General features: G+C 32.3%; 1 protein-coding gene across 1 annotated transcript; it reads right to left on the minus strand.

Moving 5' to 3' along the window:
• Positions 1-1,410: 1,410 nt before the first annotated feature.
• Positions 1,411-14,810, minus strand: LOC146139054 (kelch-like protein 38). The gene is made up of 14 exons (XM_083391920.1): positions 14,699-14,810; positions 12,896-13,016; positions 11,696-11,849; positions 11,075-11,292; positions 9,796-9,945; positions 9,229-9,325; positions 8,658-8,743; positions 7,650-7,848; positions 6,849-6,989; positions 6,016-6,096; positions 5,302-5,418; positions 4,629-4,785; positions 3,923-4,014; positions 1,411-3,517 (listed from the first exon to the last, which is right to left on the minus strand). Exons 1-14 carry the CDS (start codon positions 14,794-14,796, stop codon positions 3,453-3,455), a joined length of 1,776 nt encoding a protein of 591 aa, XP_083248046.1. The 5' UTR covers positions 14,797-14,810; the 3' UTR covers positions 1,411-3,452.
• Positions 14,811-15,610: the final 800 nt, after the last annotated feature.

Genomic DNA, 15,610 nt, shown 5'->3' on the forward strand with positions numbered 1-15,610 from the left:
CATCTAAAATATACAAAATATACAGGATCGCAAGTATCGCAAGGGTCACAAGGATCGCCAGGATAGCCGGGATCGCCGGGATCGCCGGGATCGCCGGGATCGCAAGGATCGCTAGGATCGCTAGGATCGCAAGGATCGCTAGGATCGCTAGGATCGCTAGGATCGCCAGGGTCGCTAGGATCGCAAGGATCGCTCGCAAGGCTAAGGATCGCAAGGGTCGCAAGGATCGCCAGGAGGATCGCAAGGATCGCCAGGATCGCCAGGATCGCTAGAATCGCTTTTAGGGCGGCCAATTATTACTTGCCAATACCCTTCACCTATAATCATTAAGTGTTCGACGAATGACGTTAGGCGAGAAACTAGTGTGTGAGGGTGCAACGGTTTGCAACTTCTTTTAAGAGCGTTCAGTTGCAAAAGAAACATTTCATCATAAAACGCATAAAGTAACCTATACCGAGGTATTCAAAAGGTCATTTTTAGGACAACATTCAGCGGTTTATTTAACGGGTTTATAAAACTTAAATCGAGTATAATCATCTCGACGAATGTAGTGTCATCGCTTGGCTCAAAGCAGATCCGTATATAAAAAATACCTTGTCGGCGTCGAAGAACAAGATTTGTCCTTGCGATCCTTGCGATCCTGTATACTTTAGATGTACCGACTAAAATAACTTCAATGTGAATAAGGATAAAAACATTTCCATTTCTGATAATTTTGATGTTTATTAAGTAATGTTAAATATTTTACATAATAAATGCTTTATTTTTCCCCAAATTTGGCATTTTACACTTTTCGTGGCATCCTAGACGCGCTTAGTTTTTAACCTCAAATGTATATATATTCAAAATTATTAAACATGCTTATAGAAGTTTAATTTCGATTTGTTGTCCAATTAGTTTTCACCTTTGGAAAAGGTTACCCAATATGCACTTTTAAGTAACTATGCAAATTTCTCCCAGAATCATCCCTATTGTTATATTTAACTGAAATAAATACTTCATTTGAGTTTCAAAATTGAGGATATCCGTATTTAGCAATAGCTGGAAAGCTCTGACAAGAAGCTGAAAAATATTTAAACCTGTGGTTCTCAGAATTATTTCACCTGAAGGCTCTGTTTCTTTAATAGTAGGGAAAATTCACGGCAAAACTATTACTCCGACATGAAAGACAGTAGGCTATCTATATTGTTTACTTACTGTAAAAGTCGTGATTTGGTAATTAGAACTATCCCTAAATGTATTTTAAATGTTGTATAAACTTCCTCACGGAATCCCCTGATTACACCAATGTCAAAAAAGGCTTTTCCACCGTCGTACAAAGTAAGCGCACTTGTTACTCAACTTTGATATTAAGCAGCATTTGTTTATAACAACACACAATCATTTATGAACCAACAAACAGCAAACGGTTGCACAAATTCGGAAGTAGTGTTATGGTGCAAAAAGCATAAATGCAAAACATTCATAGATAGGCAGCTAATACAGCGAAATGACTTTAGTAATCATACAAAAAAATAGCAGTTTCTGTTTCTCACATCTTGCCAAACAACGCAGTAGATGGAGCGTAAAGCTTAAATAATTGCAAAACATTCATGGATATGCAATTCAAAGAAAAAAATACTTGCAAACAATTATACAAAGAAGCAGCACTTGTGATATATGTTTGCCAGCAGCGCAGTTAATGGCTTGTAGAAGGTAATTGACCGAAGTCCAACCTTTTTGGGGTGAAGCAAGTACTAGAAGAAATAAGTTAGTACGCAGTAATAGTTATATTTTAGACTGAACTTTGTCGGCCCAAACAAAACACAAATCCGAGAACAACATAAAGAAAAAAAAAGTTTTGTAAATGTGAGCATTGTTTTTATATTAACGCACATTTTAGTCAAGTTTTAAAGCAATATTTGTGTTGAAACAATCGTAATGAACTATGCACAGATCTGTAATGTAGCTTGATAATGAATTGCCAAGCTAAGAGGTTAAGTAGAATCAAGAAGATCGACATCGTTTTGATAAAAACAAAAAGATGATACAAGTTCGTATCGAAACGACTTTATTAAGATGATGTCGATCTACTCGACCTTTTTGGCGTTGTTATTTATTAGAATCAATAGTAACGGCAACAACAATTCTTGACTAAATGCAAAGTGTCTTTACACTATTTGGTAAGTCATGGAACGAAATATCGAAGTTACACAAACTAAAAGTTTCGTCTGTAGTGTTACTTTGGTTTCCGTTTTAAACCATTCCTTAACTCCAGGTGATTGATGTCATTTCACTAATTTTACCAACCACCAATGCAATGAATAAATATAAAAGTCGGTTTGGTAAACAAGGGTTGTAACTTTAAAGAAAAAGTACATAGGAAATGATATACAACAATATTAACCATTAAAACAAATTATATCGTGATTTACGTAAAAAGCAGAAACACCCCATAGTTCGGTAGCAGAAAATTATAAGGTTTTTTCACAAAACTTTCAGGGATTTTAAACAAGAATAATAATTGCAACAAACTTAGAAGTTGTACCAAAGGGAATCGAAATATTTTCACGAAATAAAACTCATCATTTATACTTAATCACAGTTACAATTTGAAATATTTGTCAGCGTATAATGTTAATATGGAACTTGATGATAAAAACCTTAATGTGCAAAATACCATTTCAATAAACCTAGGTAAAAAATTACAAAAAAATAGGAAAAAAATTAGTTGAATTTAAACTCTTATAAAAAAAAAGGTTTTAGGTCTGATCAACTAGGTTTGCAAAATGACAAAAAATAAATAAGCAACAAGTTGAATACTAAATAAATAATTTGCAAAGATTTTCCGAGTTCTTCTGTCTGATATTTTGAATATACTCGTTTGAGGCTAAATTATAGGTAAATACAAAAAAAACATAGACATTTTGAAATACAAAAAAAATGGCAAATCGTTTAACTTTTAAAGCCAGAAATAAAAAAAACTTTGTGTGTGCCATAATAACATAACAATAGCATATGGCATATTTATTTCCTAAAGGCCTGCAATGCGTACGTAACATGAAAAGAATATAAACGTTTTAAAATTTTGTCATTCGGGAGCCTTAAGTCTTTTATTGGCAACCTAGGTTTCGTAAAGCAAAATTGCCAGGTCTTTGCCCCTTTACAAATTGTAGCATCTATATTCCGCATATTGGTGTTATATTGTGTAAATATGGCCCTGTTGTACTATTTAGAATAAAAATCATATATACCTATGAGAGTTGTGCTTTATATTTGAGAACGAAGCTATTAAAACTCATCTGCAAATTTCGTTTGTAAATCAAAGCCTCTATTATTTAGTTTCAAAAACATCAAAAACAGAGAAAAAAAAAAAATTAAAAAAACATTAAGCAGAATTTGTATTGACCATTTTTTTCCAAAACTGAAAAATCTTCGTTAAACTTCAGAACCAGAGGTTCGAAAAGGTTGATTTAATTGACGCAGAAAATGCGGCAGTCGGGCGAGATGCTTCCAAGCGAACAAGTCCCTGGCTTTTCTGGGGAAGACAAAAATATAAGAAAGGAATAAATGGAAGAAAATGGTAAAAAAAGCATTTTGATTGCTGATATTATCTACTAAAAAGTCTTGTTAAAATAAAGATGTGTTGCTCTCAATGCGATTTAAACGTAAATCATTTTTTAAAACAGTAACCGACTATAATGTTTAAATTTTTTCGAACGTGTGAAAACGTTTAAACCATTAGTTTGGTGTCACCAAAACATTTAAAATTTTTATAAATCTAATTGTTTTCTAAAAGTGCACACTAACTAAGATTCTAAAGCCCTTCTAAAGTCGTTCTTTTGATATTAAATTAAAAAAACTCAATTTTATATAAAGCAAAAAAACAACTGTTTCACCCCAAGTTAATTACAACAACCAAATAAAAACAACTAAAACTCACCTTTTGAAGAATGTTTTTGCCTCCGTTCGTATTTCTGAACTTCGGTTTCCCAAGTCAAGGTCGAAAGGTCAAACGCGAGCAGCTTCCCTGACCTTGGGAACACGTGGAAGGTCACAAGGTTAAAGTGACCTTGGAAACACGTGGAAGGTCACAAGGTCAAAATAGTTTTCTACTTTAATCGGAGATTTAATTTAAATATAGAGTTTTTGGTTTGAATATTGTCACAGTCGAATAATTTATATTTGTAACTGAGATGAGTTAGGGATTGCTAGACTTTTATTAACTGTGTATTTAGTATTTACATTGCCTACAACAAAACACGACGCAAGTAAACAGAATAAAATGAACAACATATACAGCATAAAGTAAGGTGCGCAACACAAATTTACCACATTAACGTATTTATTTTAAAAGATCGCGTTGAGACTAGGAAGCAATCGCAGTTCGCTTGAAATGACACCGGCTCAAGCGATAGTTTAATAGATGTCTGTCTCCTTATTTTATAGAAAAAATGAACAGAAAGTAGCCGAATTTTTCAGAAATGCCTCTTTTCCAAATTAAAAAAAAATCACAAATTTAAATAGCGAAAATTGCAATTTTAAGTTAAATTTGGGATTTATTACCTAAAAAAATCTTACTTTGTTTTACAGCAATTTGGAGTAAAAATAATACTTTTCGTCTGAAAAATAGAAAAAGCACTTCTTACTTTCCAGCCAGCACTACTTGGTTATTTGAAAACATCGCCGCAGAGGTCAAACCCAAGGTTATTGGAGCTTGCTTCAGACTTGTCCACACGAGTCCATCTGCGGTCGTGTCACAAAACTCAGCGCTTAAAAGTCGCTGACTGCTGTTGCCGATTCCACCTGCGACACAATATAATGGTGGGTACTTTCCATGCGTTTATACTTTATATATATTTGAAAAGTTTATTGATACTTTTTTATACCTTAGCTAACCTTTGTCTTTCACTTTATATTTTTTTCACTCTTTTTATAAGTTTATAAAGTTAATTCATAATGTTTTTATAACTTAGATGTTTTTTGGTATTTTGTTACTGTGAAAACACTTTTATTTTTTACCCTTTTCTTTCACTTTATATTTTTAGTACTGGTTTTAATACTTTTGAATTTTCTAAAGTTTTAATTCTTTTTTTAAACTTGAGTTTTCTACAACTTTTATGGCTTCTCAAGTTTCCATAATAATTTTGAGATGTCGAAACTTAAGATAGTAGCCTATAATTAAACTTCTGATATAGAGGGTGAAAAAATCAACAAGTTTACATGATGCCATTTTTATTTCATATTACATCTAAATTATTAGCACACGGATCAAAATTCATAAAAAAATGTTGATAAAGCTACAAAAATAATGAAACTTACCAAAAACAAATATCTTTGATTCTTTGGTGGCAAGCCCAAACGAAGCTCGAGCCTCACGAAGGTTGGAAAGAGTTTCCTTCTTATCAACCAAGTTGATGGAAATCGCGTCGCTGTGGACTAATATACAAGTGTGTAAGGTAAATAGACTCTTATAACCGTGGTCGGCAAGTTTGTGGCGGCTTAAAATAATATTTCCAGAGCTACTGAAGGCCCACTATGCAAATGAAAGCAGGGGTAGCACACCAATGTTCCCACTATTATATAATGCGTGCGATGGACAAGACTCCAAAAATGAATTTGATACCGCAATGTACACTGTGTACAGGCAAGTTTTAGTTGCTAAAATTATGGACTGTCCTTTAATCGAGATAGTAGTTTAACGAACAGGATGCGGCAGGCAGCAGTTCTATGGTTGGTTCTATGGTTGGTTCTATGGTTGGTTCTATGGTTGGTTTTCTACTTGCTTCACCAATAAGCCTACATAGCTCAGTTACATATAAATAGCAAAATTATACAACAAAAAACTATTCAATGAACAACACTTTTTTAATGTTTAAATAAATTTAAATTTGTAAAATATTTAAAATGAAAGCGGAAGCCATACAAATAATAAAGATCAATACTCTCTGTTGCAAATATTCAATATTCATTTACAGCAAAGAAATACTTTTTGTGTCCAACAATAATTTAAACCTGTTCTAACAACACACTTGCCTTTCTTATATTGGATGCTGTCGTACAAGGTTCTTGGTCTTGGAACAACATTCTGGAAACCACCGATAAAATGGAGGCGATCTGACAATTATAAACAGCAAATGTGAAGTTGTTATGAAATATTACAATTTCACATGTATATAGATTTATAACGGGGCGGTGGAGCCGGACTCAGGATTCATTGGAGTCTGTTTATTGGGCTCAAGTAAGACTATGTAAGACTCCCGAACCCCTATAGTCCACTGTGCGCATGCGCAGTACCAAATTTGGGTTTGCAAAACTGGAAATTGTAAAGGTTGAATAGCTTGTGGACGAGTGAGTTATATAAACAGCTGTGAGTGGATTGTTGTATATAGCATTTGTATCGTTAATGGGTGGAATAAGGACTGCAGAGAATTAACTTGCCTGAGGTCAAACTTAACTATATTTTCGCCTCTGCAGCCCTGTAAATTTAGTATTAATAGCTCGAATTTATACACTTATTATCAATAATTTTTTAAATCTTAAATGATTCATTTTGCATAATGTTTATTTACTTGTAAAGCACATCGCGGATTAATGGAGAGTTAAAATGCAAATAAGAGCTGTATAACAAAATAAACTGAATGTAATTAACTTTATGTTCAATACTTGAGTTAATAGTACTCAGATATATGAAAGGCTCAATGATTGGTACCGAGTATAGGTTGGAAAAAAGCATAAAAAATCAGTTGTGGGTATCTTACCAGTAAAAAAGTGGCATCAGTTAACCTTCACTGAGCACATTGAGTGCTACATATTTAAAATACCTTATAATCAAAGTCAAAGAGACAAAGTGATGATTTGTTACTAACCTTTGTAGCAGACGACCCCCGAACTACTTCTTCCACAAGGCAACTTAATATCATCAACTTCTTCACAAACCCCATCTTTCAACTTCTCAGTGGTAAGTATCATGTTGCTGCTGCACTCACCACCGAATATGTACAGCGCGTCTGGGAAAGATTTAAAATAATTGTTAATACACTCTCTATTACAAGAAATAATAAACTTTAAAACAAAAATCAGCAGTTTGTTTAGATCAGTTGTTCTTAACCTCATTTATTTCATGACCCACTAATCTTTTTAAAAGCAAAAACTATAAAGTAGGCTAAGAACAAAAAACGCAGAACTTATTTCAAGACAGATTATTTATTTGACCGAGCATTAGTGGATACTTACTGCTGAACAATAAATTTACATTCCTTCTCAAAAGTTAATAAGATAAAGATATGAGGTGAAAAAATATACTCTCAAAGAAGTTAACTAAACTGTTTCGTGTTTAGTTTGACCTTATCACCAGAATCGTTATTTAAAAAAAAGAGAAAAAATAATAAATATATTAGCTGGATATTTATTCAAACAATGATCAAACATTAAATGTAAAAAATTATATTGCTCGGAATCGAAACCAACTTGTTTTTAAATATACCTGGGATTTGGTAACTGGTATTATTTCAATTAATAGATAATAAAATCCAAATAACATTACAGTTTATTTACTTATATTAATATAACTCTTGCTTTGCATTTTAACTTTGCAGGATGCTAAACAAAATCGGTAGCAGCGGAATACCGATGGATATTAAGACGGTCTACATCTACATAATACTCACCCCCAATAAACACAGCCAATGCGTGTGCACGTCCTGTCTTCAATTCAGCTACCAAATTCCAACTTTCACCGTCGAATGAAATTATATCTTTTGTGACGTTGTAGCTTGTCCCTTCATAATATCCACCACAGAAGTAAACAGTGTTTTTGTGTAGAGCAATCGCACTTGTAAGGCTCACGCTCATTTTTGGTTGACGAATCTGTAACAGGCTATAATTAAGGCAATTATTTTTGACCTACAAAACGAGAATTTTTGACCCATAATTTTTTTTTATAAAAAATGAAAATGTGACAAATTTTGCCTAGTCAAAATATAATCGCTAAAAGTTTTAAAGTTTTAGCATATTCATTGAAATGGTTCTTAAAACTTTGTTTAACTTGTGACACAAACATATTATTGACTTGCAATAATTTATAAAACAACAAAAAAATATATAACATTTTGCCTGGTGACAACAGCTTACATTTTGTTTGTAATACTTGCATGCTTATTTGCAATAAATTTTTTTTTAAGTTACAAACAGTTCTGCGACACACTTTAGCTTAATGTACACAATATATTATGTAAAGCCAATAAAAACATTTTAATAAACTACAAAGCCTTTTTGCCAGACTAGAAATATTTCACCGTGCAATACGACGCGGTACCAGCCGCTTCCAGCTACACTATTCGCGTCTCGCTGAGCACAGGGACCTTGGTCAGTGAGTTAAGCACAACCAACACCTCGTACCAATTCACTGGTCTGGCGCCGTCTGATAACCAGTACCTAGTCAGCGTGGCCTACCACACCTGGACTGGAAGCACCAGTGCCTTCCCAAACAACGTCACCTCAAGTAAGGACTTTTGATGTTAACTTGGCACGAAATATTTGCAGAAAGTGTCTGCATTAATCAGGTCTTTAATTTGATTAAAAACAACACTTTATTAAATTACATTTTAATTGAAATTTATTGCTTGGTTATTATTTCTGGACCCCCAAAAAATCTGGGATTTTATAAAACAAAATACCTTTTTAGTCTCGGTTGATTCTTTGAAGTACAAAGTCTCGACGAAACCTGGAGGTCCATAGTTGAGCAAATACATTCTTTTGAAACCTGAAAAGTAAATGAACAACTTATCACAAAGTTTCATTTTGTGTATCAAAATAGCCACTATACAAAATTTTACAAAACCTTCGCTAAAAAATACACAAAATACAGGCAATTAAATATTTGTTTACAATTTTTGTTCAGTTTATCTTTGTATTAATATTGTTACAACAAGTTTAAGTTAGAAAGGTATTTTAAGTGATAAATGTTAATTTAAAGGTTGTAACTGTATTTCACCGTTTAACATTTTTTATAAAGAGAAATTTAAACTGGGCATAAAATGCTTCCTACTTCTGTATGGGTTTAGATATTCATTCTACGTCTAACTACAATCTCAAGCCATTATCTTAAGATTTATTCGAACCGTTTACAAAATGCTTCCTACTTCTGTATGGGCTTTCATATTCATTCCACATAGCTCACTAAAACCTCCAGTCATTATTATTTTTTTTTTAGTTTTTAAACAAAATAATGCAAATAAACAAACCCACTTCTGTCGTAATGTAGAGGAAATCCGTAGGGTTTAAAGTGAAAATGGAAAACATCTTCAACAATATCCCGGCATCTGTGATCAGATTTGACCATCGGCTGAAAACAATTGATAAAACTAATACTGATTTAAAACTTTAAGTTAACGTACAGCGAATTACATATGCAACAATACAAGCAAATGTGACAATTCCAACTTTGTATTTTGTACAACAATCTAGATAACTTTATGTTTGCCACAACTTGTCTATTTTTGCTCATTTAACCATATTTATGCAGTCATATGTAATGCACCATATTAGCCTTTGAAAAATTTGAGCCTATTTACAAAATGAAAACTGCACATTTACTTCAAAGTCCATACAAAAAGTAGGTAGCATTTTGAATTTAAATAAAGAAATATTTCAAATGTTCAAATGTTACCTACTTCTGTATGAGCTTTGATATCCATTCTACATGTCTAACTACAACCTCCAGACATTATCTTAAGTTTTAATTAAAAAAATTATATAACCTCAACCATTACGCTCCAATATGCATCTATCTATTTAAAAAAAAATGTCATTTACCTCTTTTCTTACGGTTTCGTAGAGAAATCGTTGCGAAACCAACTGAAGGCGAAGACAGGAGAAAAGTTCATAAAAATGTTTTCCTCGGTTTTCTGGGTCTTTTGAAATCCAACTAATAATGACGTCAAACAGCATTTCTTCGTATTTAACCTGAAATATAACTTAAGACAGTTAACGAAGGAAGGGTTGTCAAAAAAATGTAGAAAACATTCAAATAAATATTTATGGTTTTTAAAGGCCTGAAATTTGATCAAAAGATTGGTTTAAAACATAATTTAAAAACAAAACAGTATAGTTGCCATGGTCAACAGAATAAATAATATTAAAACATTTGTTTTATTATTACACAACCTAAACACATAACACCGGCTACACATGAATTTTATTCAAAGACATTAAAATACTTTGTGGCTGCCCTTTCAGTGAAGTGTACGATGAGTAAAATGTTTTGGATATTAATGATGATAATTATTTGGTACTTTAGGAATCTCTTTTAGAAATTTAACAGTTAATTATTTTTATAGTTTACATTTTTTCTTGAATTTATAACTATATAAAAATTTTTTATCTTTTTTAGTTAAAAAAGTACTAGATATTGATATACACTTTTATGTGGAAAATATACAGGACTAAAAATTAACCAAATTGCATTTTAGTGTCTGCACAATAGAAGACAATCATCTGTTCATTGTGGTAGAACTTGTGTTTAAAGTCTCTTGAGAATTGTCTAGTTATCAGTTATCGCGCCAGCTGCATTGTTCTCTAGTTAATCACAAATCAACTGTAAATGGCGAATCATAGTTAAGGAAATGCAAAAACTGACTAACTGAGATATTGCACAATATAAATCGAACTACTCATATTCAACCTTGAACCAAAGTAGTAATAATAAATATTACAAGCCAAGGCTGGTAAATAACTTTAGGAAAAATAAACTGTTGAACTAAGTTAGTATGTAAAATAACTATTTAATTTTAATATCAAATATATTGCTATTTTATATTCTTGTTTAATATTTTTTAGAAAAAGAAGTAAATATGCCATTTAAAAATCAACAGGGGAAATATTGAACAGATATTCCAGGCTGATAAACATAACTTCACATCTAACAAGGTTGAAAAATGAAAATAATATATAGTTAAAAAAGAAAAAAACAACTAAATATACATTACACAACTATTCATAGGAGCTTATTTTTGAGCTATTCATTGAATGATTCTTTTAAAAAGAAAATAAAGTTAATCGAGAGAAAACATTACATAAACAGTTGAAAAAATACCTCGTTTTTGTCATTATCCACATAGAATTTAATGTCATCGACGGATAAATCATTAAACTTTTCTTGGCTGCTAACAATTGCAAAGTTAGACAGAATGCATTCTTCAACACTTTTCTTTAACGAAGCCAGGGAAAATAAAATACTGATTTCTCGGAAGTTCAAACAGTTTTCTGGACAAACTGATTCAAGTAAAAAAAAGTCAATCTCCTTTAAAAGACCTAAATAAAAATAAAATTATATATAAAAAAATAAAATAAATGCATTAAAATTACATAATAAAAAAATAAACACTATCACTATGCACAAAATAAAAAACTATGCAAGTTTATGAACAACAAAAATAAAAATTATTAGCAGGCTAAATTCAACAAAAAGACTAATGTAGAATAAAATATACAAAGCTCATACACAAGTAATCGACACCAATTAAATATTATCGGGCATCCCTAGTTTTGACATTTGTATTTCAAAATATAAAGTGCGATTATAAACTTATAAAGGCGTAACCTCCAGTTTAGAAAGACATGAAAGGGAAAAATATTGATTGATTGATTGATTGATTAAGGTTTCATTTTAACAAAAGCTCAGATGTTGTTACATTTAATAAAAATAAGTGCCTACTTTTAATCAACATTATGGAGGCTGTCTGCAAGATGTTGGTTATGTTCGCTTCAGTTAAATAAATACATCCGGTGTAAATATATTCCAGCACTTCTTCAACAGCAACTTCATTCAACTGTTTAAGTTCGACTTTCTGGGAATTTTGCTCCAACATCTTAAAAAAAAAAAAAAAAAGGTTCTATTAATTATTTCAATGCTTTTAAAATGCTTTAAGTTGAAATATTAATACATGCTAAGGCTAAGGCGTAAATAATAAACAAAAACTTTAGGTGATAAGCAAGTTTTACCGGCTCACAATTCACATCATTGAAGTTTATTGATAATAAATATTTTAACAGCTTGTGCACAGAAAATGGTTTGTTCGATTTAATCGGAGATTGTTTTGTTTTTTTCTAAATTAATGGGTCCTTCCAATATTAAGTAGGCAAAAAAAGTTTGAACCACAACCTTAGCCCATTAAATAAAATGTTATATAAAATCGAAAAGTTTCTAAAACAAAATACTCAATTTTTTCTAAGCCCATACAGAAGTAGGTATCATTTTGGACGTTTCGAATAACTCTTTATTCATTTTCAACATCATATTATTACGGCTTTGATATTCTTATTACGTCTTACTACAACCTCCAACCATTATGCTCCAAAGTCAATTTTTTCTATTATTAAATTCCAAAAGTGAATATATGTTTTTTGGAATAATGGTTGGAGTTGGACATAGTAGGAATGTGAAATCCCATATAAAGGTGGAAAGCATTTTCATGTACATTGCCAGAAAATGAAATAAACACATATTCGCAATATTAAAATGTTACCTACTTAAAATAGTAGATTATATCTATCAAGAGGAATCGTTTGACATAATTAACGCCCATTGTCCGAGGCGCCAAAGCAATTGCGCTTCTAGTCGACAATTGACATGGCCTGTATTTCAAAGATCACATTGTTTCGAATTCTGTAACAATAGCAATAGGCTTTGGGGAATTTTTTTTAAGATAAACAAAATATAAAGTTGCGAATACAGGGGTTTTGTGAAAAAAAAAAAAGAAAGCTACTTGCATACCACCTGAAAAACCTTGGCGTACTAGTGGTACGCATATCACAGGTTGGGAATCCCCTGTTCTATGGGCTTTATACATGCCTTTATGCCTTTATGTGCTACTGTACCTTTATCAGAGAACTTGTCTAAATAAATTAAACTCACATTTGAACAAAACATTGCGTTGAAATATTCACTGCTTGAAGAAAGTACATTTCTATGAACCGGGAAAATTTTTCCGTTGACAAGGATCTCCACATCGCAAAACAAACCGATCGACCTTTGCCTTTAAAAACAAAAATCTTGAAATTTGAGTTAACTAAAGGTTTGTAATATTTTTGTGATTGGGCTTAAGACAGGGTTATTAGTTGTCTTACAACCTGCATTGTTTTATTGCCTATTATTTTAAACCACAATGTCCTAGAAATAAAACGTATAACTACTAGGGATGTTCAAAGTAGAATCCCAAGGCATTCTAGAATAATAGGTTTTGAATCTAGAATAACGAATCCAGAATAGCGAATCCTAGTATATTTTTATTAAATTATTTAACCTCGGTTTTGTTTGGGGAAGGGATTAATCTTAATCTACCCCACAGGACAGGGCCCACAATCACAGCAATAAAACGCCAAACAATTTGCTAACGAGTGTACATTATAATAAAAAAATCTCTCATATGTTTAACATTCTTAACAACTGTCATCTGAAGCAGTTCTGTAAACTGTAATATGTCAACTGTCCAGGTTGTGTCCAAAACTTATATTTTTGCCAAAAGTGAGCAAATGCAACACTGCACACAGAAGTCTTAAGCAATTCGGTCCTGATTTTGAAAGCATTGTTAAGTCCTATTGCTTCTTTTTTGACTAACATGATCTGTTATGCAGTCAAATCATGTACTGCAAAGAATACTAAGTTATTATTGACATAACAAATTCTTGACAATTACGCTGTGCATAACTGCATAACTTCCCTGAATATTGGCCTAAAGTTGACCTTAAGTAACCCCATAGCGCATTTTGTGGACGGCCAGCACGTTTTGCAACGCTGTGTTACTTTTGCAACTTAACGCATTTAGGGAAATTGCGAACTCCACACCAGACATTACACGTTAGCCGATCGCCCAAGAACGCTCGATTGACACTTAATTATTAGACAAACGTTAACGCGAGACGCGGTAATTGGTCGCCCGAAAAAACGCTGACACTGCACTACGAGGTTACATTTAAAGCAAGCACTGTAAATTGGTCGCCGCGGCGACAGGCCAACTTACCACACGCGTTTGTGCAATTAGGCGCAACCATTCGCGGTAAAACATTAAATTATATCGGTTCCAATTACCCGAAATAAATGGCAGAATTGGATTCGAATCCCATCTGGATTCGAATCCAAGGATTTGATATTCTACTTTGAGCATCCCTAATAACTACACAAAAGCAATAGATTGCAGTTACTTAAGAGTAAACAATTTTGGAAAGTTTAACGGGATTTTATGGACTCCAGCCTTAAGGCCGAAATAAGAGAAACATTAATGTTGGAATAAACCACAGTTTGGAATAAAACCAAAATAGGACTGATATTCAGAATAATTTCTAACTGGAATAATTCCCAATCCTTTGGAAAGAACCTAAATGGCCAGAATTAGGCCGATAAAACCTGTCACCTTAACCCCAATACCAAGAACTTATTGCAAATCTTGATATTTTAGGTATTATTTTGTTGTGGTGATTACTGTGTATAACTTCTTATTGTGTTGCGATTCAATTTTATGACTAGATATTGCATAAGAGATGGTAATGTAATCTGTATTTTTCCAATTATTGAAATCAGGCATTGGTCCTAAAGAAGCTTTCAATGATAGCACTCAACCTGCACACAATTATCACAAATCTAAAAATATAAATGAACTTTTATTTGCTAGGACACCTGTTTCAATTTAGTAGTATACATAAAATTTAAATCAATACTTACTCGTTCAGTTTCTGAAGAAGTTCGCAAGAATGATCTTCAACAAAAACACTTTTTTCTTTTAAATTAAATTCCGAACAACTTTTAAAATCAACCTCCATAATTACAATTATAATTTGTCTGTGTTGTAAAATTAAATAGTTATTAATAAAATGTACTTATTTCAATGCTAGTACAATTTACTGCGTCATGATGCTCTTTTCATAGCCTAATTAAAGTTGTTTTTATTTATTTATTTTTTAGTTATTGTTGTAGTTCTGTCGTTATTGAAACCTAATAAGTTTAAAATAAAAACAATTTGACAGGTGAGTGAACAAAGACAAATATACAAACAGCATACAAAAAATATGTCCCTTGTCTAGAATCCTACGACAACTCACATTGTTTGATTTAGGGTGGGTCGCGTGTTGTTATTGAATTTTGAATACATTAATACTTGACCCAAGTACCCAACCACACCCAAAAGCTAACTCGCAACCTAATCCAAATATTGTGTGTTGATTTAATAATTGCGCCTACGAGCAGGTCTAGAATCCTACCACATATTTAGCTAACATTATTTTGGTTTAAGTGCCATTTAGCGTTTATTTCCCATATTTCTTTTCTTTCACCAGCGCCTGTCTACGCTAACAACTTGGTCATTCGAACGTACTGACCTTAATTTAATACAGGCCGCAAGATTATTCATATAACTGAACAGATTTTGGAAAGTCGCCCATTTATTAAAAGCACTTAACATTATGCTTTGAACTATGTTTTGGGGAATACCCAGTACTATTACTACACAGGGGTTTTAAAATCCATGGGAATTTATTTTATTGTAAAAATACGACGCCATTTTTTATCTAATTATACTAAACATGTTGGGTTTCTAAACTGTTTCTCGGTAAACCACGTATTAAGTTTCGCGCGAGA

The sequence above is a fragment of the Ascidiella aspersa genome, chromosome 6, assembly GCF_963924565.1.
Source record: "Ascidiella aspersa chromosome 6, kaAscAspe10.2, whole genome shotgun sequence".
NCBI lineage: Eukaryota > Metazoa > Chordata > Ascidiacea > Phlebobranchia > Ascidiidae > Ascidiella > Ascidiella aspersa.